General features: G+C 41.3%; 1 protein-coding gene and 1 long non-coding RNA gene across 3 annotated transcripts in view; one reads left to right on the top strand and one right to left on the bottom strand.

Annotated features, from left to right (window-relative positions):
• The window catches only part of LOC125093260 (uncharacterized), a 36,900-nt gene extending 18,324 nt beyond the window's left edge, over positions 1–18,576 (bottom strand). The window contains exons 1-2 of the long non-coding RNA XR_007125188.1: positions 18,493–18,576; positions 13,463–13,592 (exon numbers count right to left, since the gene is read on the bottom strand). This is a non-coding gene — a long non-coding RNA (uncharacterized LOC125093260). The remainder of the gene's footprint in view (positions 1–13,462; positions 13,593–18,492) is intronic.
• A 15-nt stretch (positions 18,577–18,591) lies between these two features.
• Positions 18,592–22,880, top strand: part of PAPSS1 (3'-phosphoadenosine 5'-phosphosulfate synthase 1) — a 105,318-nt gene continuing 101,029 nt past the window's right edge. The window contains exon 1 of one of the 2 annotated variants that reach the window (XM_047718162.1): positions 18,592–18,744. In XM_047718162.1, the coding sequence (XP_047574118.1) occupies positions 18,685–18,744 (60 nt within the window). In that variant the 5' untranslated portion in view covers positions 18,592–18,684. Of the gene's footprint in view, positions 18,745–19,239; positions 19,363–22,880 lie in introns of those variants that run through there. The other variant, XM_047718163.1, reaches the window with a different exon arrangement.

Here is a 22,880-nt window from a genome sequence, read left to right as displayed (position 1 = left end):
CTCTCTATCTCCTGTAAGAATTCGTCAGTTCTGTCAAGTAACGATTGTACCCTACTTTATTTCGCTTCATCTTTTAGCTTGCAGTACCTGGTTTTAACTGTCCTTTGTCTTCCTTCCTCTCTCCCTTCTTCCCTCCCTCCCTCCCTTCCTTCGTCTCCCTTTTTTTCTTTTCTTTTTCTTCTTTTCTCTTTTTTCTTTCTTTCTTCTTAATAGGCTCCACACCCAGCACGGAGTCCAATGTGGGGTTTGAACTCATGACCATGAGATGGAAATCTGAGCTGAGATCAAGAGTCGGATGTGTAACTGAGTGAGCCACCCAGGCACTCCATTGTCCTTGTCTTCTAATCATGAATCAGATCCTACTACACTAATATTAAGAGAAACTCTTAAAGGATTAAAGGAAACAGATCACTATCACCATTTATATCTTTGGAGGAAATATTTCATTAAAGGAACTATACCAGAATATTTATGGACTCTGGTTCTTGAGTTGTGTTTCTGCATAACTTACAAACTGAGACATAAATGTGCCCTGGAGAAACAATAGAAATCAGCACTGTCTCAGTCGGTTTGGGCTGCTATGACAAAATACCACATACTGGGTGACCTATAAACAACAGACATTTATTTCTCACAGTTCTGGAAGCCGCAAGTCTAAGATCAAGTCTCCAGCATGGTCGCCTTCTGGTGAGGGCCATTTGCCTGGCTCATAGCTGCTGCTTTCTTGCTGTGCACTTATGTGTTGGAAGGGGCTGGGGATCTCTGGGGGGTCTTTTTTATAAGGCAAAAATCCCATTCATGGGGGCTCTATCCTCATAACCTCAGCTCCAAGGGCCCCACCTCTTAACACCATCACCTTTGAGATTAGGATTCAATATATGAATTTTGGAAGGATGCATACATAGAAAACTATGATAAATTAGTTTGAAGATAACTGTCTCTGATGCTCCACAATGCCTTCCTTTCTTCCAGGTTTTACTTTAACAACATTAACTTTGCATTTTATTGAACATACTGTCATACTTAGTGTGTTTTTTCATATGATTTTGAAATGTGTTCCTATAATTCCAAAATAAAAACTTAACTCCTAAATATTTAAATTCTTATTCTACAACCCTGCTTTCACGAATTTCATATACTCACATTATCTATATGGAATAAGTTCCATGTGAATATCTGGGAGTTGTGTCCAATAAAGCTGGCTGAGAACACAACTTTTATGTAAGGAGTGAAGAGTTCTGATTTAGGATCCTATGCACTTTATGCTGCTACACTGCTCAACCCAGAAAGGGAAAAATCCTAAAGTGGGGGATGATTTCTTACTACAACATGGTAACACAAGGTCTGGCCTTCTGAGTAGCTTGTTTGAAATGAATGCCTGGGTTTCTCAGAATCTTACCTCACAAACACTCAGGCCAATGTGACCTACTCAGTATCCTGGATATAGGGAGAAAAGAATTAGGGATGAGGGGAAGGCAGAGCAGAAGGCAAGGGGAAAGGAGGAGGAGGAGAGAGGATGTGTTATCCTTTGTAAATAATTAGTAAGTAATTAGTATCCCCTAGTTTGTAAATAAAGGATAATGTTCCCTGACTGAAATTAGGATCTTGTTTCAATGTTGGGAATTTTTAATTTCCTAATTGCTATTGATATTTGCAGGCTAAACAGAGCAGATGTACTTTCAAATTAGGTTAGCCAATTATAAACAAATGGATGTCTTAAGTTCATCTCAATTTTTTCTTAGTTCCTTATTGTATGAAAGTATTTTAATTTTGTTTACTGCAAAAAGTATGCACAGTTAAATTGGCTTTTCTGTGATTAAATATTTCAAAACTTCCTTTATTTGATTTTTAATTTTTACTGTTAAAGTGGTTATTTCCAAAAAATAAAAGAAGGTAAGTGAGATAGGTCTCTATACAAATAAATAACTATATTTCCTCTAAAATGGGTCATTTCTGGAACAGACACATGTAATTATGAATATAACTCAGGTACAATATATTAAGTTTATGCAATGAGTTTTCAAATTATTTATATATATTTTTGTTTGCCCATTGCTGTCTAACAAACTACTTAAAAACAGTGGCACAAAACAGCCACCATTTACTATGCCTCACAATTCTGCAGACTGGGGTTTGGCCAAGACTTGCGTATTTCACTACTAGGACCAGAATGTCCAGGATGACTTCTTCATGCCCATGTCTGCCATTTTAGTTAGGATGGATTGAACGATGAGGTTTGGTTGGTATAGTTGTGCTGGAGTCAGATATCTGGGGCTTTGGTTCTACCTGTTGGTTGGATTCCTTGGTCTTTTCCATGTTGTATCAGAGCCTCTCTTTCTCCATGTGGCCTCTTCAGGTAGGACTTCGGGCGAGGTAGCCAGATTTCTTAAATTGTCAGGTTTAAGCCTGGAACTGGCACAGTCACTTCTGCTACGTTATGTTCGCTACAGAAAGTCATAGCAAACTGAGCCCAGGCTCAGTATGGGAGAGGACCACACAAGGGGATGAATACCAGGAGGGGTGGTTCATGGGGGAGAGGGGGTGCCTTGTGGAGACTAGCTGCTACAGCACATGTATCCCCTGACAATATCATTTCCCGGAACCCCAATCATAAAATCAAGAGTTTCTCAAGATGTATCTTTCATGTAGTCTGAGGCTTAAGAAATGCTTCTCAGAAAAAGAGAAACTGGTCTAAAAGATTTGGGAGATGGTGTAAACTATAGACCTTTTCTTGATATTATAATGACATGCTAACGACATGCCATTGTTTTATTTTGTTTAACCCATATTTCCCACACATTTAAGTGCACAGATTTTGTTTTTGTTTTGAAAATATTTCCTACACATGTCATTTTTTTAAAAAAGGATTTTATTTAGTTATTTGAGAGAGAGCACAAACAGAGGGAGAGGGAGAAGCAGACTCCCCACCTAGCAGGGAGCCCAATGTGGAGCTCTATCCCAGGACCCTGAGATCCTGACCTGAGCTGGAGGCAGTTGCTTAACCTACTGAGCCATCCAGGCACCCCTGTCATTGTTTTTCTTTTTTTGTTTTTTTTGTTTTTTTGTTTTTTGCTTAACCCATATTTCCCACACATTTAAGCACATAGAACTGTGCCTGGCACTTAGTAATCATTTATAAATATTTGTTGAGTCAGATTTTTCACAGGACCCTTTTCCACAAAACACACACTGACATTACAAAGAATTGGTATTTCCAACAGAAGGAACTTTGGGAAAATAGTTCTGTGAGAGGACAGTATAAGATTCTGAGTTTCTTCCAGACCGACAACCCCCATCTAGGTGCTTTCTAATAAATGAATTGCTGTACCTTAGACTACAGAACTCTATCTATTGGTTACAGGTGCTTATACTCCAGATGGACACTTGACCTGGAGGCACTGATTTGTAGGCTAGCCAGCAAGTTAAAAGATATGCTGGCATGAGAGCTTTTACTAAAAGGGGTAGCCTGAATTGTTTTATTTTTTATTTTATTTTTTTATTAACATATAATGTATTATTTGTTTCAGGGGTACATGTCTGTGATCCATCCGCCTTACACATTTCACAGCACTCACCATAGCACATACCCTCCCCAATGTCCATCACCCAGCTGCCCCATCCCTCACACCTTGCCAAGGGGTAGCCTAAATTGGATTGTGATAGATCAAATTAGATCCTGTCACTTGGGTAGTTTGTGAGAAAATCTGTCAGTTAGCAGAAGCAGAAGTGGAAAGTAAAGGAGTTTCCATTCTATGGAACAGTATGGTGCTATTTCTTTTTCTTTTTTTAAAGATTTTATTTCTTTGAGAGAGAGCGTGTATGCACAAGTGGGGTGGGGAGAGGCAGAGGGAGAGGGAGAAGCAGACTCCCTACTGAGCAGGGAGCCTGACACAGCACTGGATCCCAGGACCCTGAGATCATGACCTGAGCTGAAGGCAGACACTTAATTGACTGAGGCACCCAGGTGCCCTTAGTGCTATTTTTTTTATTACTGCATTTTGTGTGGCTGCAGAAAATCCTCCTTTCCCTTTCTTCTCCTATCTTGAGAATAAAACCCCATTAACTAAGGTGGCTGTCTATGTTTCTATTTCTTACTATCTGAAAGAGTCTAATTAGTACATGATGTCAGGGAGTGAGGCCTATGTTCTCTCACTCAGAATGAGAAAACACTTTATTCAACTGCACAGTCAGGGGAGTAGTGCACTATGACATGGCCCTTTGCCAGCATGCAGACACTGTAGGAGCTCCTCCTAGTGTGTCCTACAACAGGTAGGACAAGGTCAGCTGGCAATGAAAACTGCTCAGTGTTTTCAACCATCACAGGAAACTCTTTGATCAACAGCTGCAGAAGAAACTGGCTACAGGGGACGATGTTTCTTTAAAGGATCTGAGAAATATATGATGAAAATTCTAGTTCTGGACATGTTATTCCCTCCCCACCCACCAACTACCAGAAAGTAATATCAGAAAATTAATTACAGGAGGAAGGTATGGGTGAAAAGGAAAGGGCACATGGACACCAGGGAAGCTGAACTGTGCAAATTTCATGACTTACTAAGGCAGAGATCTCCTAGGGAACAGTGGGAAACCAGGAGAAAGGGTTTCTGACCTTTAGTCTAAGCCTATGGTGGAGTCAAAATGCAACCACTCTCTAGTGTATTGACTAGGGGAGAGTGGTGAGCGGTGGAGAACAGCACCAGAAAACTCAGGTTAGGTCCACAGCAATGCATGTCTAGGATGTCAGTGAGAAGAGACAGAATACTGACATTCGAACACCAAGTCAAACAGTAGGCACAGCTGCAATTTTTAGGAGGGAGAATTAAGTTGAGAAGCCAGAAGTGAACAAAACTTGCCTGCTGTTGTCCAGACAGGCTCAGTGAATTTGGGGATTTAGCATTTGGTGTCAGGATTCCTTTTTTAAAAATAGCCTTTATTTTTTTAAAAAACAGTTTTATATTTACAAATAAATTAAGCAGATGGTAGGGAGAGTTCCCATATACCTCTACATTGTTTTCCCTATTGTTAGCATTCACCTTTGTATGAGACATTGTTACACTTAATGAATCAATACTGATACATTGTTAACTAAAGTCCATGGTTTATTTGGATTTCCTCAGTTTTTGAATTTCTACTTAATTTCTTTTTCTGTCCTAGGACCCCATCCAGGACATCATATTACATTTAGTTGTCATGTCTTAGGCTCCTCTTGGCTGTGACAGTTTCTCAGACTTGCTTTGTTTTTGGTGACCTTGGCAGTTTTAAGGAATACTGGTGAGGTATTTTGTAGGTTGTCTGTCTAATGGAATTTGTCTGACATTTTCCTCATGATTCGACTGGGCTTATGGGTTTTTTAAGGAAGATCATGGGGTAAAGTGTCATTTTCATCACATTAGACCAAGACTACACATTATCAGCATGATTTATTACTGTTAATGTTGATCTTACTTACCTGGCTGAGGTAGTATTTGTCAGGTTTCTTCCCTGTGAAGTTCCTGTTTGCTTTCCATTTCCATAATGTAGAGGAAGTGAGCACAGTCCATATTTAAGGAGTAGAAATTTATGCTCCCTCTCCTTGAGATTTGACTATCTACATAAATTATTTGGAATCCTTCTGCATGGGATATTTGTCTCTTTTCTCCATTTATATATTATTCAGTCATTTATGTGTCAATATGGACTCAAAGATATTTATTTAATACTTGTGATAATCCTATACTACTTTATTTTTTTTTCCTCAAAATTTTTCCAGCTTAGGTTATTGGGAGCTCTTTCATTTGGCTGCTGTGCTCCTTTGACAGACCTACATGAATGCGGTGTTTTATTGTTTTCATTTTTTTATTTTTTGTACTTCAAAAACACCCTGTCAGTCCAAGATATTCCAGGCTCATCCTGTGTATTTCTTCACTAGTCCTAGAATCAGCTGTTTCTCCCAAAACCATGGTTCCTTTGATTGGAAATGGTATTAGAAAGCAAGATCTGGACTCACTCTACTGGGGTGTGGTTTCCTGTGAGCTCTCTCAGCGGACAGAGCCAAGAAACACATATATCACTTAGGCATATACACATATCTATAAATATTTCGTATATAATCATCCACATCTGTATTAAACTAAACATGAATTGTTCCTAATGTGTCCAATTCAAATCCAAAATCCATTACCTTCCATGCTTACCTCCTCCCACCTCTTCTCCCCTGAACTTGCTTATCTGACTCTCACTCCAATGGTGAAAAAATGGGCTCCTACTTTGTGATCCACTTACATAATTGTTTAATTCCATTACACATGCATAGTGGCACTGGAATTGGTAAGCTGTTCCCTTATGTGGAATGACTTTATCAACTAGCACAGTGCTTATCCTTTTGCCTTTAGGTTCAGATTCCACATACTTCCAAATTTACTTAGGTGTACCCTACTCCCCTTTAGAGGCACTATAAGGAAATGAAAAGGATGGAGGATTATGTTTAGAGATTAAGATCATTTTAAAGGGGCACTGGGGTGGCTCAGTTGGTTAAGTGCCTGCCTTTGGCTCAGGTCATGATCTCAGGGTCCTGGGATCAAGCTCCACATTGGGTTCCTGGTTCAGCAGGGAGTCTGCTTGTCTCTCTCCCTCTCCCTACTCTCTCCCTCCCTATTCATGCTCTCTCTCTTGCTCACTCTTTCTCAAATAAAATCTTTAAAAAAATAAAATCATTTTAAAGACATAGCACACCTTTTAAATTGTTGAGACCAAATTATACTGTCTAGGGATATATTTTAAATGGTGAAACTTAAAAAAAAAAGGCAAAGAAGTTATTACTATAAAAGTAGCCACATAAAAAAAGTAACTTCTACTTTTGGGAAGATAAAGTATCAGTGATTGGATATAATCTCCCACCAGAAACAATGAACAAAGCCCACTAAAATGATAAATGAAACAATGGCTTCCCAACATTGGTACCAGACAGTTCAGGCCAGTGACCCCTGAGAGATCAGCAAATAAATGAGGTAAGACTTATGACTGCCTCAACTTACTATCTGGAGACAGTTTCCTGGCCACGGTGCAGGGAGGGGAACCCAGGGAATCTGTGGTCCCACTGAGTTGAGAAGTTGAAGCTGGCACTCTGAGACAGAGGATGGAGTACTTGAGAGGACAGAGTTATCACAGAGAAAGCTCCAGAGATGGCAGAAAGTGCACTGGAGCAAAGGCAAGTGAGGAAACTAATGTAGGAAAGAGAAAAATACCATCCAAAAGGGGAAAATGCCCTGAGCTCACAACCAGCAGAGAATAGGTCACATTCCTTCTAGCCAAAGTGGAAAACCATGCCTTTGGGCAAAGGAGTCAAAATGGTATTTTGAGTGGTGGGGCACAATTAGTCATAGGCTAAGTAAGGCCTTGAAAGGGCCAAACCATTTCTGAGTAACTTAACTGTGACCAAGAATAAAGCTGAAAAATACTTACAGGATGACAAAAATACGCAGCATTCAACAAGGTAAAATTCACAATATCTGGGGTCTGGTAAAGAGAAGGAACGGGGCAGGGAAAGAGGAAGGTATGACCTAGACTGAGAAAAATGAATCAATACAAAGAGAAAAACACAGAAAATGATTCATAAGTAAGGACATTAAAATGGTTATTTTATATACACTCAAAAAAGTAGGAGAAAGACTGCTCATGTGAAATGGAAGCATGGAAGAGACATTTTTAAAAAGAGATCCACATTGGGGCATCTGAGAGGCTCAGCTTGTTAAGGGCCCGGCTCTTGATTTGTGCTCAGGTCATGATCTCCGGGTTGTGAGACTGAGCCCTGCGTGGGGCTTTTGTGCTGGACATGGGGCCTGCTTGGGATTCTTTCTCTCCTTCTGCCTCTCCCACTAGCCCCCCTCAAAAAAATAAATAAATAAAAATGAAATAAAAAGAGACCCATGTTGAACTTCTAGAGGTGAAAAATAAACTGTCTGACATGGAGTATTTATAGAATTTTCAAAACTCAGTAATAAGAAAGCAAACAATTCAATCAGAAAACGAACAGAAGATCCAATCAGACACTTAAAAAACCAAAGAAGGAGGGGGTTGGGAGAGGGCGTGGGGTTGTGGATATTGGGGAGGGTATGTGCTGTGGTTGTGGGGTGTGTAAACCTGGCGATTCGCATGCCTGTACCCCTGGGGATAAAAATATATGTTTATAAAGCTGTAAAAAAAAAAAAAAAAAAAGAAAGAAAGAAAGAAAGAAAGGATGAATCCCCAAGTTTTGTAGCAACATGGACGGGACTGGAAGAGATTATGCTGAGTGAAATAAGTCAAGCAGAGAGAGTCAATTATCATATGGTTTCACTTATTTGTGGAGCATAACAAATAGCATGGAGGACAAGGGGAGATGGAGAGGGGAGTTGAGGGAAATTGGAAGGGGAGGTGAACCATGAGAGACTATGGACTCTGAAAAACGATCTGGGAATTTTGAAGGGGTGGGGGGTGGGAGGTTGGGGCACCAAGTGGTGGGTATTGTGGAGGGCACAGACTGCATGGAGCACTGGGTGTGGTGCAAAAATAATGAATACTGTTATGCTGAAAAAATAAAAAAAAAAAAAAAAAATTAAAAAAAAAAAAAAAAAAAAAAAAAAAAAAAAAAAAAAAAAAAAAAACCAAAGAAGATACAGAGATAGCAAATAAGCACATGAAGAGATGTTTAACATCGTTAGTCATTAGGGAAGTGCAAATTAAAACTGTAATGAAATACCACCGCTAAATACACTATTACCACAACTAAAATTAAGAAGACCAAAATACCAACCTGCTGGCAAGAATGTGGAACAACTACAATTCTCATACACTGTCAGCAGCAATGTAAAATTGTACCCCCACTTTGGAAAATGGTTTGGGCTGTTTTTCAAAAAATTAAACAAATGCCTACCACATGGTCCAGTCATTCCCCTAATATTGATAAACCTAGGTTTATTCCCTGGGCGAGGGGTGGGGAAAGAAAACATTTGCTCACACAAAGACTTGCATATGAATGTTCACTGCAATTTTATCTGTAAGAGCCCCAAACTGAAATTACCCCAATATCCTTCAATAGATGAATAAACAAATCATGGCATGTGCACATGGTGTGAGTTTAACTAAGCCACTCACTGTATCGGTGCCTTGGCACCTATGTTGTTTGGCCAAGGGAACTGCAGGGACCTTACACAGACACTAGTCCCTCATGCAAGCACATACCCCAGATAACAGCCCACAGAGTCACATGCAAATGTTAAGTTCCTCATATGACTTCCCCAACTGCCCTTGTGATCAACAGTCTCCCCAGTCTTCCAGGACTTTCCCCTATGTGCCCCTTAGATGAGACCCCACAGGGGCGCCTGGGTGACTCAGTCAGTTAAGCGTCTGCCTTGGGCTCCTGTCCTGATCCCAGGGTCCCGGGATAGAGCCCCTCCTGGGGCTCCCTGATTAGGAAGGAGCCTGCTTCTCCCTCTCCCTCTGCCCCTCCCTGTTTGCACTCTTTCTCCCTCATGAATAAATAAAATCTTAAAAAAAAAAAAAAAAAAGATGAGACTTCTGCAGAGCTTACCAGAAACCCTGGTCTCTTTGATTTGAATTCATCAACCTGGCCTTAGTCTGGGAACCCCAGAGCATTCCACCATGGGATCCTAATAAAGGCATTTGCCGCAGGTCCTGCCTCTTTCTGACTCTTATCTCTGCCTGCACCCCTGCACCCCGCCTTGTGTGGTCCCTCAAGTGTGCTGTGTACTTCCTCAAGGACCTGGGAGTAATGAACTTTTTTAAAAAAAGATTTTATGTATATATTTGAGAGTGTGTGTGGGGAGGGTGGGGGGGGGAGACCAAAGGGGAGGGGCAGAGGGAGACACAGACTCCCCAGTGAGCAGGGAGCCAGACGTGGGGCTTGATCCTGGGACTCCAGGATTGATTGTGACCTGAGCTGAAGGCAGACACTTAACTGACTAAGCCACCCAGGTGCCCCTGAACTTCTTTATTTCTTTTGTGTTCTGTTGTTGAGCCACAATTTACCATCCAGCACTTGTGCTCAACTTAACAAATGTTAATTTAACAAAATCCTAACACCCTACAACAGAGTACAGGTCATCAGCAAAATGGAATAAACTACTGATACACACAACATGGATGAGTTTCACCATGATTATGCTGAAAGAATCTAGGAAAAAGAATATATGCTGTTTGGGGCGCCTGGGTGGCTCAGTGGGTTAAGCCTCTGCCTTAGGCTCAGGTCATGATCCCAGGGTCCTGGGATGGAGCTCCGGATCGGGCTCTCTGCTTGGCTGGGAGCCTGCTTCCCTTCCTCTCTCTCTGCCTCTCTCTCTGCCCACCTGTGATCTCTGTCTGTTAAATAAAAATTAAAAAAAAAAAAGAATATATGCTGTTTGGTGTTGCCTCCTATTACTTATTATTCAGCTACTTTAACATACAGAAATTACCAACACAATGTTTAACACAGTAAGGTGCTTAAAGATAATTTGTGGATCTGTTTTCAGGTACAAGTGACACCTAAATTAAGCACCTAGAATAATTTTAGAACTGGAAAAATTCCTTGAGTAAATTTATCCAACTGACCCCCACATAACCCAGAAGTTATATGATTTACCCTTTTAATTAGTAGAAATTAGTAGTCTTTTAATTAGTAGAAAACCTAGAATTCTAGCATGTTATTTCTACTCATTGTGAAAAAGAGCTCCTTTGAATTATCAACAAACCATAATTCTCAAATAGAATAATTTTTAGTAAGCTGTCTTACGAAAATCACTATTTGGGGACTTTTTTCTAAGATAAAAAATGGCAATAACCACCAGGGAAATGTTTCACATGAAATTGATAAGTGATGTTTTAAGGATTTTTTTTTTTAGTCCTATTTCTCTTGTTCAATCAAATCTCCCTGCTGGAGAAGATATGTCTTCATGTATTTTCTCCACATATGCAAAATGTGAAGAAATGGGACTGCCTTGACCAGGTGGGTGATTTTCCCTACAAACTGGCTTCTGGCAAGCCCAGAGACTTGATGTGAGTAGGAGGGAGGGAATGTTCCAGAATCTGCAGTAATTCCTTCCAGATGGAAATAAAATATCCTTGCTTGCCTCCAAATCATCTCACCAGTTTCTCAGTTGGTGGAGCTTTAACTAACAATACGGAGGGTGGAGGGCGAATGGGATCCTCAACGTGTATTACTTTGTGCAACAACTTTTAAATTCTGCCCATCCCAGACCATCTTCTCAGAGTGACATTTTGCTACTACTCAGGTGAGTGACTTAGGATATGATGTCACCAAGCTTTTAGGTAACTATTACTCTCTTCCTGAGAATACCTGTGTTCCTGAAAAGGTTAAGACACACTTCACTCTGGGTTTCCTAATTTTTATAGCTCCTTGGTTCAGCTTAAAATACGGAATTTTCTCTTTTCTGTTTTGATGACTGTTGGAATGTATATTACGTTATGAGGGTAAGTATCTCAGATAGCTAGGAATGCCCATTCATTATTTAGAGTGGTAGTTCTCAAAGTACGGTCTTCTCTCGCTAATAGCTTTGCCTCATACTCACACGAGAAAATAAAAACCCTCAGTGGAAAGTCCTTCATCTTCCCACCTCCCATATAAATGGGCTGGCATCTAGGCCTGTCTTCTCTTTTTACTTTATTTTGCAAGAATTACCTACTCCGTGTCAAAGGCCCACCTTCACTTTGTGCCCTGGACTCAAATCCTCAAGGATGTCCATCCATGAGTTAATTACCTTTGCTCTCTGTTGGGTCATTCTCATCAGCATATAATTTGCTCTAGTTTATCCTTTCTTTTTAAAACATCCTACCTTGATTCTGTATTGCTTCTCAGCTCTGTCTCATTTCTCTGCTCTTTTTTTAAAGCAAACGTCTTAGGGGTTGTTCCCACAGCTCACTTCATTTGACCTCTAATTCATCCTTTTAAAAAAGTTTTTTGTATGTCTGTGTCAAAATTATCTAAATAGTGTAGACTCAAATGACTATAAGGAATTTTAAGACAAAGAAGAAATCCCTGGTCATCTTCATCTCCTCCCCCAGTTTTCCTTCCCTAGAAGCAACCATTCTGAAGTCTTTCAGGTGAATCTCTTGGTCCATATCTCTGTATCTTGAAATAACAGTGTATTGCTACTCATGGTCTTTACGTTTTGAAATATCTCTACTGGTTTCTCACTTTGGAAAATGAAGATTTATCCCTCTTTCTTCTTCTGTCACCATCATACACACATGTGTACACATGCATTCATGTTTACGTTTCTATGACCAAGTATGTGTGATTTAGAGTTGAGCCATGTAGTAAAACTATTACCATCCTTCCTTTCCACCATGATAGTTTTACTCTGAAGACAGTTTCTTTTTTTTCTCTTTCTTTTCTTTCATTGTGTGTATGTGCGTGTGTGTGTGTGTGTGCGTTTTTCTTTGTAGGGTTCTTTATTGCTTTTTCTCTTCTTAAAAATAAGAAACCTCGCAGGCACCTGGGTGGCTCAGTCGGTTAAGCATCTGCCTTCCGCTCAGGTTATGGTCCTGGAATTCAGCCCTGCATCGGGCTCCCTGCTCAGCAGGGAGCCTGGTTCTTTCTCTCCCTCTCCCCCTGTTCATGCTTGCTCGTGCTCGCTCTTTCTCTCTCTCTCTCGCTGTCAAATAAAGTCTTTAAAAAAAAAAAAGAAACCTCTTATGTAAAAAAAGAGAGAGACATATGCCTTGCTTTTTTTTTTTTTTTTTTTTTTTTAAAGATTACTTCACTTGAGCTTAGCCAAAAGGCCAAATACTTCATAAGTGGTTACAGCAAACACTTCTGGAGCTGCATGCATATCCTCTCCGCCCTTACTACTGTGGAACATACCATTCTGACTTCCACTGGTGAATAAACCTCCATTCTTTGCATGAAGGCTCTCTGTGGGACCAGTGCTCTTTCTGCTTACGCGGATTGCATCCAAAATTACCAGGGAGAGAACACTCCACTTCCTATTAGTAGTCCTTGAATAATGACTGAAGGGAGTGGTATAAATATGCCAGCTCTCTCCTCTCAGGTAATCTATTTGGAAGCACATATTCAACAGTTTCTCAGAGTTACTTAATGGGGTTAAGCTCCAGTTACCTACAATGGCTGCTTTATTGACTTCTTTCATGTTCCTGTATCATGTTCCCACTCTACTAATGGTGTTTCCTAGGCTCACCTTCAAATAAATGACTTGTACTCAAATACTTCTTTCCATGCCCTGCTTCTTAAACAACACAGATTAAGACAATCAGTACTGAGTATTTCTTATTATATCATATTTTAATGTACCTGATATCTGGTGCCCCAGTTTCAGAAGATGCTAAAATTGGTAAGTAGGTGCAGGTGGTATCAGCCTGATCCCTCCATTATAAAATCACCTTTCCTACTTGTATTAGCCAGAGTTTTCCAGAGAAACAGAACCAATAGCATGGATAGACAGAGATTTAGTGTAAGGAATTGGCTCACGTGATCATGGAGGCTGAGATGTCTTATGATCTGTAGTCAGCAAGCTGAAGACCCAGGAGAGCAGTCGGTATGGTTCCACTCCAAGTTCCAAAGCCTGAGAATCAGAAGAGCTGATGGCCTAAGTTCCAGTCTGAAAGACAGGGGGCGTAAGCCCCAAGAGCCAATGTTTCTGTTTGAGTCCGAAGGCAGGAAAAGACCAACATCTTAGCTCAAAGAAGTGAGGGAGGAGTTCCCTCTAATGTGCAGAGGAGTCACCTTTTTGTTCCAATCACGCCTTCCACAGACTGGATGAGGCCCACCCACATTAGAGAGAGCAATCTACTTAGTCTACTGATTCAAATGTTAATCTCATTCAGCAACACTCTCACAAACTCACCCAGTATAATGTTTAACCAAATATCTTGCCCTCCCCGCCCCCCCCCCCCCCCCCCCCCCCCGTCACCCATTAAGGTTGATACATAAAATTAACCATCACACTATCTTTCATGGAATACTTTTAACAGACACTAAGGGTTATTGACTATATTAATTGCCTCATCAGGTGTTTCAAATGGCGATTTTTATTTCTCTTTTCTTTCTTTATTTAAATTTTAGGTAGTTAACATAATGCAACCAATATTGGTTTCTCGAGTAGAATTCAGTGATTCATCACTTATACATAACACCCAGTCCTCGTCCTAACAAGTGCCCTCGTCACTACCCATCAAAAATGGTGATTTTAAAATGTTAACATTCCAGGGGGCCTGGGTGGCTCAGTGGGTTAAGCCTCTGCCTTCGGCTCAGGTCATGGTTTCAGGGTTCTGGGATCAGAGCCCAGCATTGGGCTCTCTGCTCAGCAGGGAGCCTGCTTCCCCCTTTCTCTCTGCCTGCCACTCTGTCTACTTGTGATCTCTGTCAAATAAATAAATAAAATCTTAAAAAAAATGCTAACAATCCTTCTGCATTTATTAGTTAAAATTTTATCAGTATAAACTGTTCTTCATCAACTATTTGATTACCCTGAGATATAGCTTGTATGGAAAGGGTATGAGAGGGACATCTGGGTGGCTCAGTTGGTTGAACGTCTGCCTTCAGCTCAGGTCATGATCCCAGAGTCCCAGGATCAAGTCCCACATTGCATTGGGCTCCTCGCTCAGCGGGGAGCCTGCTTCTCCCTGTGCCTGCTATTCTCTTTGACAGATAAATAAATAAAATCTAAGGGGAAAAAAAGGAAGCATGCCATAAATGTGTACTTTTTGATGTCTTACTTTTCTAAATAGTTATCACTAATATAGCCCCAAACTCCTTTTCAGTTGTCTGAATCATTTTCAGTATGGTCATTTCCATCAGAAGCTCTATTAGTTTTGTCTTCTTAAACAAGGCTTTCCAAGGGCCTTCTGACTCCTTGGAGAGCCTTCTGACTGAGTATCCTCTAGACCCAGTACATGGCAGTCATCCCTGGATCTTCCTTTACCATCAACCTGGGAATTCTCTTTGGGCTGTCTCCTGTGTGGAAACTCCTGTTTTCTGAATGCCAAGTCTCCTTTTTTTCCCATTTAAGCAGAGCATATCTTCCATTATTTCCTTGACAAAGGATGTAAAACTCTAGGTTGGAAATTCTTTTCTTTTGGAACTCTGAAAGTATTGGTCTATTTGTCTTCTAGCTCTCAGTGTTTTTCTTGGTACCCTCAATTAATTTTTATTCCTGACTGTTTTTGAACTTTCCTTCTCCCTGGAAGCTTACAGGGTTTCCAAACAACAGTACTATGCTTTGTATGTTCAATTTTTATCCACTGAGCAGGCAGTAGGGAAAGACTCAAGTCCTTCACTTCTAGTATATTTTGTTGAATAATTTCCTTGGTTATTTCTTCTTGTGATTTTTCTCTTTCTGGAATTCCTAATATTTGGATGTTGGGTTTCCTGGACTGTTCTTTCTTTTAAAAATTCTATTTCTATTTTGGGGGATTTTTGCTCTGCATTCACGAGGTATCTTCACCTTCTCTTCCACTCCTGCTATCTTGTGTTTAATTTCCAAGGGCCCCATTTTGGTTTTGAATACTTACGGCATTTTCATTTCATTGATAAAGCCTTTAATATGTAGCTTTAAAATTACTCCTTAAAAAATGTAACAACAAAGCTATTATCACCAAAAATGTAAACCTTTAATATCAAGAATCCAGGGACTTCAAATTTTCTCTCTTGCTATATACATTAAAAATTCTTCTCTATATGAGCAGGTGGTCAAATATATTCCATACATTTAATTCGTTAATTAATTATTTTTTAAAGATTTTATTTATTTGAGAGAGAGAGTGTGAGTGACAGAGGTAGCAAGAGAGAGCACAAGCAAGGAGGAGAGGGAGAAGCAGAGTCCCCACTGAGCAGGGCCCAACACGGGGCTCAATCCCAGAACTCTGGGTTCATGATCTGAGCCAAAGGAAGATGCTTAACTGAGCCACCCAGGCACCCCAAATTCCATATACTTTAATTGCTTAATAGTTATCTTAAGTTTCCTTTTAATCTTTAGTTCTTCATTTATCCCCCTTTAATTGAATTATTTGAGAATCAGGTCATTATAATGTAGGGTTTTCCACAGTTTGGATTTGACTGCTTGCATTTATGGTGATTTTACATCTTCCTCTTTTCTCTGCATTAACTGTAAACTAGGTAATTAGGCCTGAAAGCTTGTTTAGAAGCAGGTTTGATTGTGAAGGGGCATTGATAATACAGGGGGCAAAAAATCATCAGGAGGCAAAAAAAAGTTCTAATGTTCTTTATTTTCATGATGTTAGCAGCCATGAGCATCATTGTCTTTATCCATTATTTCATTAGAAGGCAGAAATGGTGATATCATAATCCTCTCTTCCCTTCTTCATTTATTAGCTATATTTCTACAACGAGAACTTCCTCTCATCAATGTTTTAAAAAGGTTTATCTATTTTAGAGAGAGAGTGTGTGCATGATGGGCAGAGGGAGATGGGAGACAGACTTTCAAGTGAATCCATACTCAGCACAGAGCTTGACATGGGGCTTAATTTCAAGACCCTAAGATCATGACCCAAGCTGAAACCAAGAGTTAGGTGCTTAACCAACTGTGCCACCCAAGTGCCCCTCTCATCAATTTTTTCACTACCTGACTTACAGTTAATGCAGAGAAGGCAGGGTACATGTTTACTTCTTTCATTTATCAGTTTTCAAAATAATGAGTTGGTTCTCTAGCATCCTCCAAAGCTGACAATGAGTTTTCTTCTAATTATCATCATATCAACATCTACATTTAAACATATTTTATTTGAGTCAATACCTTATAGTTATTATCCCTTTATTGGTCTAATCTGATTTTGCCATCTTTGATGTGAAGGAAGCCAACTTCTTGAAGTTGGCTTCTGAGTTCTTTTGACATAATCCTGTGGTTTTTGTTGTTTGTTTAATTCTAGTGTTTCTTGATAATTTCCTTGTTTCCGGTTTGACAAAGTGTTACAGGCTCATTCGCACGACTGATGCCTGGACTCATGAATTTGAACTGAGACTATCAAAGTAAACACACAATATAATTTAACTCTAAAAATGTCTTTCACTGGAAAATCTCAGAATTACGGACTGAGAAGCAATAAGCACACCTAGAAGCCCAGATTGTGCTATCTTTATATCTTTTCCCTCTAAATATCATTTTGTAGAACTAGTTGGAAAAATGGCTGATTCCAAATGCGGTGCTGTGTTCTCATTTGAACTTCCAAGTTCATTACTGTTACTGGCAGAATTGAGAATTATATTAAAATTCAGTGCTATACGTAGACTTCAAATGGAACATCCCCTAGCAAAAGCTATAGGGAACCACTGATATTTTACATGGTTAAGTAAACAAAGTTAGATTTCCATTTTAGAAGTACTCTGACAGCAATTTAAGAACGGTGTGTGTGACGGGTGTGGGCAGCCGCTGCATAGGTGGGAGGATGCCTAGTAAAGGGTATTAGTTGTGATTCATCTTGGCAAGGCCTAATAAAACACAGCAACAGTGGGAGAAATAGAGAACTTATTTCCTAGCTTTTATAAAGTAACAGCTTCAGGTCTTTGTGATTGAAGATCGTGTGTGTGTGGAGGGGCATGAGAGGGTGGGAGGTGGAGAGTACGAGAAGCAGAGCTTCAAACAACTCTTTTCGTGCCGGGGAAAGCTGTGGAAAAGTCCTTAGAGTAATGAGATGGGGGCGAGAACCCGTGGAGGAAGCTCCCCCATATCCCAGCCCATTTTCCTATTAACTAGTCCTGTAATAATTAGGTGAACTTGAAGATGTCCTGTACAGGTGGGCATTCTACCCTGTGGTAACCAACAGACTTCCCTAAGCCTGGATTTCAGTCCTCTTAAGAATTTTGGGAAAAGCTAGTAAATAATAGCCCGTTGGCCCATCGGATGAGAATCACTGGACGGAAATCTCCCGCTATGAAGAGAGGTCTCCAAGTGGGAAGGAGGCAGCTTGCAGATAACCACGAATCCCAGTCAAGATATTAATTATTGATGACCAAGGATGGGGTATTGACTGTTTTTTGAAGTTGTGCGCCGCTGAGCAGAATTTTAAAGCCACTAGGCGGAACGTGTGACGAATGAGCTGTTCGGTGAATCATTTCTTCTCTTTGTGAGGCTGTAAAATCCCTTTTTAAATGTCACCAGGGTGACAAGGATACCGATTGGGCACACAGGAGACCGGCAGCCAAGCTAAAGGAGGAAAAGCTAGAGGGGCAAGAGACTACATCAGTGTCTTCTCCCAACCAGCATCAGCTGAAAGGGAGCCCAGCGCGCTAAAAGCTGAGAGCCAGGTATCTCCTTTGCCCTTCCGTGGGCGGCCCGCGCCTGCCACTCGCTTCCAGACTCAGCGCCTGCGCAGCACGAGGGGGGAAGCTGGGGAGAAGCCATGAAACTTCCACGACTACCTTACCAGGCCCCGCCCCTTCCTCAGAATCGAGAGGGAGGAGCGTCGCGCGTGCTCCGAGCTCTAAAGCCCCGCCCCCAACCCTGGCTAAGGTTCGCGCCCGCCGGTTCGCCCCTCCCTACATACCTCAGCTCCAGACCCATTTCGGAGGCGCGACGGACGCGCCACGCAGGAGGCACGAGCACGAGCGCGTGCGTACGTAAGCGCGCGCCGACCCCAGCGCGAAGAGGCCCCGCCTTCCCGTCCCGCCCCCTCCGGCCTCTCCTCCTGGTAAGCTCGGGGAGGTGAGGATCCCGGCACCCGCGCGCACTCGGCGGTATGGAGGTCCCTGGGAGCCTGTGCAAGAAAGTCAAGCTGAGCAATAATGCGCAGAACTGGGTGAGTCGGGGCAGTGGAGCGAAGAAGGCTCTGGGAGGCTGTGGCTGCAGCTCGTTCCGGAGCCGCTGCTTTCCTCCCGCCTCCTCTGCATCCTCTGTGGACTCGGGGATGGTACCCGAGGCCGCGGCGCTTCCCAGCTGGAGCGGTGGGGGTACCAGACGGGCTGGCGCGGCGGGGGTCTCCGGCTGGGCGCGGTGTGCGGTCCGACCCACCTTCTGGGGGCGAAGAATGCCCTCTTCCCCAGCACCTCGGCTCAGAAGAGACCTGGAAGATAATCTTTTGAGAGTGAGCTGTCGGCTGCTGAATCGTAAACCCCCGACGGGGGATGCTGCCCGCATCCCTTGAAGTGGCCTGAAGGTCTGCAGAGGAGGCGGAGGCGGGCGTGTTTGGTGCGTTCTGGTTTTTCTTGGCTCTGCCGGTGCACTTAGCTCAGGTTTGGATCTATCTCCACGTCTTTCCATTTCTGAGTTTCAGTGTGAAGGGAGAGTACCCAACAATGTGGCCATTCATGAGTTGAGACTGCTCTGAACTGAGGTTCTTTGTGGCTCGGTATTAAATTGGAATGTCTAACAAATAACATGATGGAGTTTTAAGGACTCGATTTCTGGAGACAGTAAGGTATGGGAAGACTAATGGTTTATAACGTTTAGCAAGAACTGCCGGTTGGATTTGATGGTCTAGTGCTGTGCCCTCAGAAGATTGCTTCCTTCCCTAATTCTCTGATGATCAACAGCCTTAAGATTTTGTAAGTATAGAGCAGATTGTAGTGGGGGAGGGGGAGGCAGTGTCCAACTTTGGAGTCAGGAAAGGAAATGGTTTTCAATTTAGATGGGTTTTTATTTCACAGTACAATACCATCACGAGGTTTAATTTTAAATGCAGCCTTGCAAATCATCATTACCCTTGATGAGTCAAAGAAAAAAAAAGCCATTTCAGGCAAATATTCGTTTGAAGTCGTGAATTTACCATATCTTTTCTTACCAAGGATTCTCATCGTATTCCTTTCTCCTTTTAACCTTAACATGATAAGCAGGGAAAGGAGATAAAGGTGAATTACAACACTGGAATGAGCATTGGGCTACTGGCGTGGTTTTTGGTCCCAGCTTTGTCATTTGATAGCTGAGTGCTCTAAGGGAAAACTGTCTATCTCTTTGAACCTCCGCTGACTTAACAAGGATGTAATAGTGTGCCTTTCACTGGGCTGTTTCGAGGAGTAAACAAAATAATGAATTTGAAGTTTCGATGAAATCACTACCATGTAATTTAGTATTGCTCCTGTCCCTTGAAGTATTTCCTAGTTAGGGAAATAAGGTTGGCTAAATTAAGGTATTTACAGATAATTTCAGTTACACCATCCATTATTTATCAACTTTTGCCGAATAGGTGTGTGTTCTTTGTAGAGTCCTGTGCTGCTCATGGAGAAGATGAAATATGAGGGACTCCATGCTTACCTTCCAGTTGCTCATGGCCTGGTTGGGCTTGTAAGTGGCATTTGCCAGGTGATGAATATATCAGACCACAGTGAGTGGTGAAAGACATGTTTTATCGAAATTTAGAGCAGAGATTAGTTTATCCTGGGTGTTTGGGGAAGGTTTATGGAGGTGAAATGTACTCAGATTTGTGAGTCAGAGGGGCACTGAATAAATAAGGGCTAGGAATAAGAATTAATATTATTTTTACTGCAGGAACAATGAAGAAACCTGTTTACTCTGGGGAATTTTTAAAAAAAATATTTTTATTTGGGGCGCCTGCGTGGCGTGGTGGGTTAAGGCCTCTGCCTTTGGCTCATGGTCCCAGGGTCCTGGAATTGAGCCCCGCATCAGACTCTCTGCTCAGCGGGGAGCCTGCTTCCCCCCTCTCTCTGCCTGCCTCTCTGCCTACTTGTGATCTCTATCAGATAATTAAATAAAATCCTTAAAAAAAATAAAAAATATATTTATTTATTTGAGAGAGGGGCAGAGGTCTAGGGAGAGTGAGTTGGGGGAGGGGCAGAGGGAGAGAATCTTTAAGCAGACTTCCTCCTGAGCATGCCACCCATCTTGGGGCTTCCTTTCCTGACCCTGAGATCATGACTTGGCCTAAACCAATAGTTGAACACTTAACTGACTGAGTCACCCAGTCGTCCCAACTCTGGAGAATTTTTGTTGAGGAGTGGAGTGACGTTTGAATGGGTAAGGTGGGGCTTTGCTGAGTTAAGACTTGATTCTGTGGGAAGTTTTTGAGGAGGCTAGAATTTTTAATTTTATGGGCCTTAGAAGTCTTTTTTTGCCCCAATAGAGAACATCCCTCATATTTCCCTTTCACATACTTAAGTCAGCTGATAGACACTAGTGTAAAGAACACATCCATACAGTTTTAAGTTTCCATCACATGATGAAATTGGATTTCTAGGAAGCCTGGGCTACTGAGGAAATTAAATACTGCTAGAGCCCAGATGTGGAAGTCCTGTAGAACAGACAGGGTTATAGTGAGGTTTTAATGAGTTAATAGATTTGAAGCATGCCTAGTGCATGAGCACTGTTTTAAGTTTTCCTTGGTATGAAATCGAGTGTGAGGGTACAAAGAGCTAGGCTAAGGTGGTGGTGGGAATAGTGGAATAGGTGCGTTAAAAACACTCAAAGAAGGTTAAGAAGGAGCTAACTAGAATTAGGGGATGAAAGAGGGAGGCTGGTTAAAAGTTGATCCTGAGGTTTTAGTCTGGGAAATGGGGAGAAGGGTGGTAACATGCTGGGAAATGGGGAAGTAAATTGGGGGCTGGGGTAATGGTGATAATAGTTAAACACTGAAGGAGAGTTTACTGTGTACCTGGTACTGCCTGAAATGTTTTACCTAAATTAACTTACTGAGTTTTTGCAGCATTTCTGAAGTGGGTGTCATGAGAGATAGTCCTTTAAAGCTGTCTGGGCTCAGATCTGGGCTCCACTATTTACTAATCATGTGATCTTTGGCTAGTCTCTTAATTTCTCTGTATCTGTATCTTTATCTCTATTACATGGAAATGCTAGTCTTACTGGGGTGTTATGAAGATTGAAAGGCGCTAATATAAGAAAAACGCTTAGAACAGTGTCTGGCATACAGTAGGTATTATGTCTGGTTCTTATTTATTTATTTATTTATTTACAGTTATCCTCTTCATTACAAGTAGTATTTCTACATTACAGATGAAGAAACTGAGGCACAGAGAGGTCATAGAGTTTGTTAGTGGTGGATCCAGTTTTCAGCTTGCTGAGTGTGAGGGACAGCTTTAGTAGATATGCTTTCCAGTAGAAATATAATGTGAGCCACATATATAGTTTAAAATTTTAGAGGGCCCATTACAGAAAGTAAAAAGAAACAGGTTGAAATAAATGTTAATAATGTATTTTATTTACCCCAACATATCTAAAACAGTCATTTCAATATAAATGTAACTTCAATACTACCATTATCAATATAAAATTACTAAGATATTTCACTTAAATGTATATTTTACATGTACACATCTCAGTTCTGACCAGCCTCTTTTCAGATACTCAGTAGCAACATGTGGACAACACAACGGTAGGGACTGAATTGGGTTAAGGTTGGAAATAAAGATTTAATGGTTAAATTTGAGTTAGAGAATACAGAGAAAAAAGAGAGTAAGTCCTAAGCTTTGCATAGTATCTCCTGTGAAAGAGCAGGTAAAAGAAGTGGATTCATGAGAGATAGGCAAAGACATGGGAAAATGTCATGTTACAGGATTGGGAATGTTTATTAGTATTACAGGAAGGTGTCTCCATACGTCTATAAGAATGGGAAAGAGAAATCAGGAGTGAACTTGCTCCATTACCTTCCTCTTAGCTCAGTCCAACAAAGCACTGGATGTAATGAATATCATTCTCCATCTGATAGAGCCTTTCTCCAATGGGATCAGCTTTTATCTGCCCTTGGGAGGAGTGTGTTAGCTGGCCTGAGGGAAATGTGGGGCACTCAGTTCAGGCCCAAGTTTATTTACCCATTTGGTAAAATCATGTTGGCTTGAATTACTTGCTTAAACCTGCCTCACAGTGGAGTTGGAGCCTACTGCTCACAGAGTGATCTGATATTCAGAAGCACATACAGTCTCACTGTGGTTTGGCTTTCCATTCCCCTCTCTCCCACCACTCCCAAATTTT

This window comes from Lutra lutra, chromosome 2 (assembly GCF_902655055.1).
Source record: "Lutra lutra chromosome 2, mLutLut1.2, whole genome shotgun sequence".
NCBI classification, from domain to species: Eukaryota; Metazoa; Chordata; class Mammalia; order Carnivora; family Mustelidae; genus Lutra; species Lutra lutra.
This window is presented reverse-complemented; position numbering and strand designations above follow the sequence as displayed.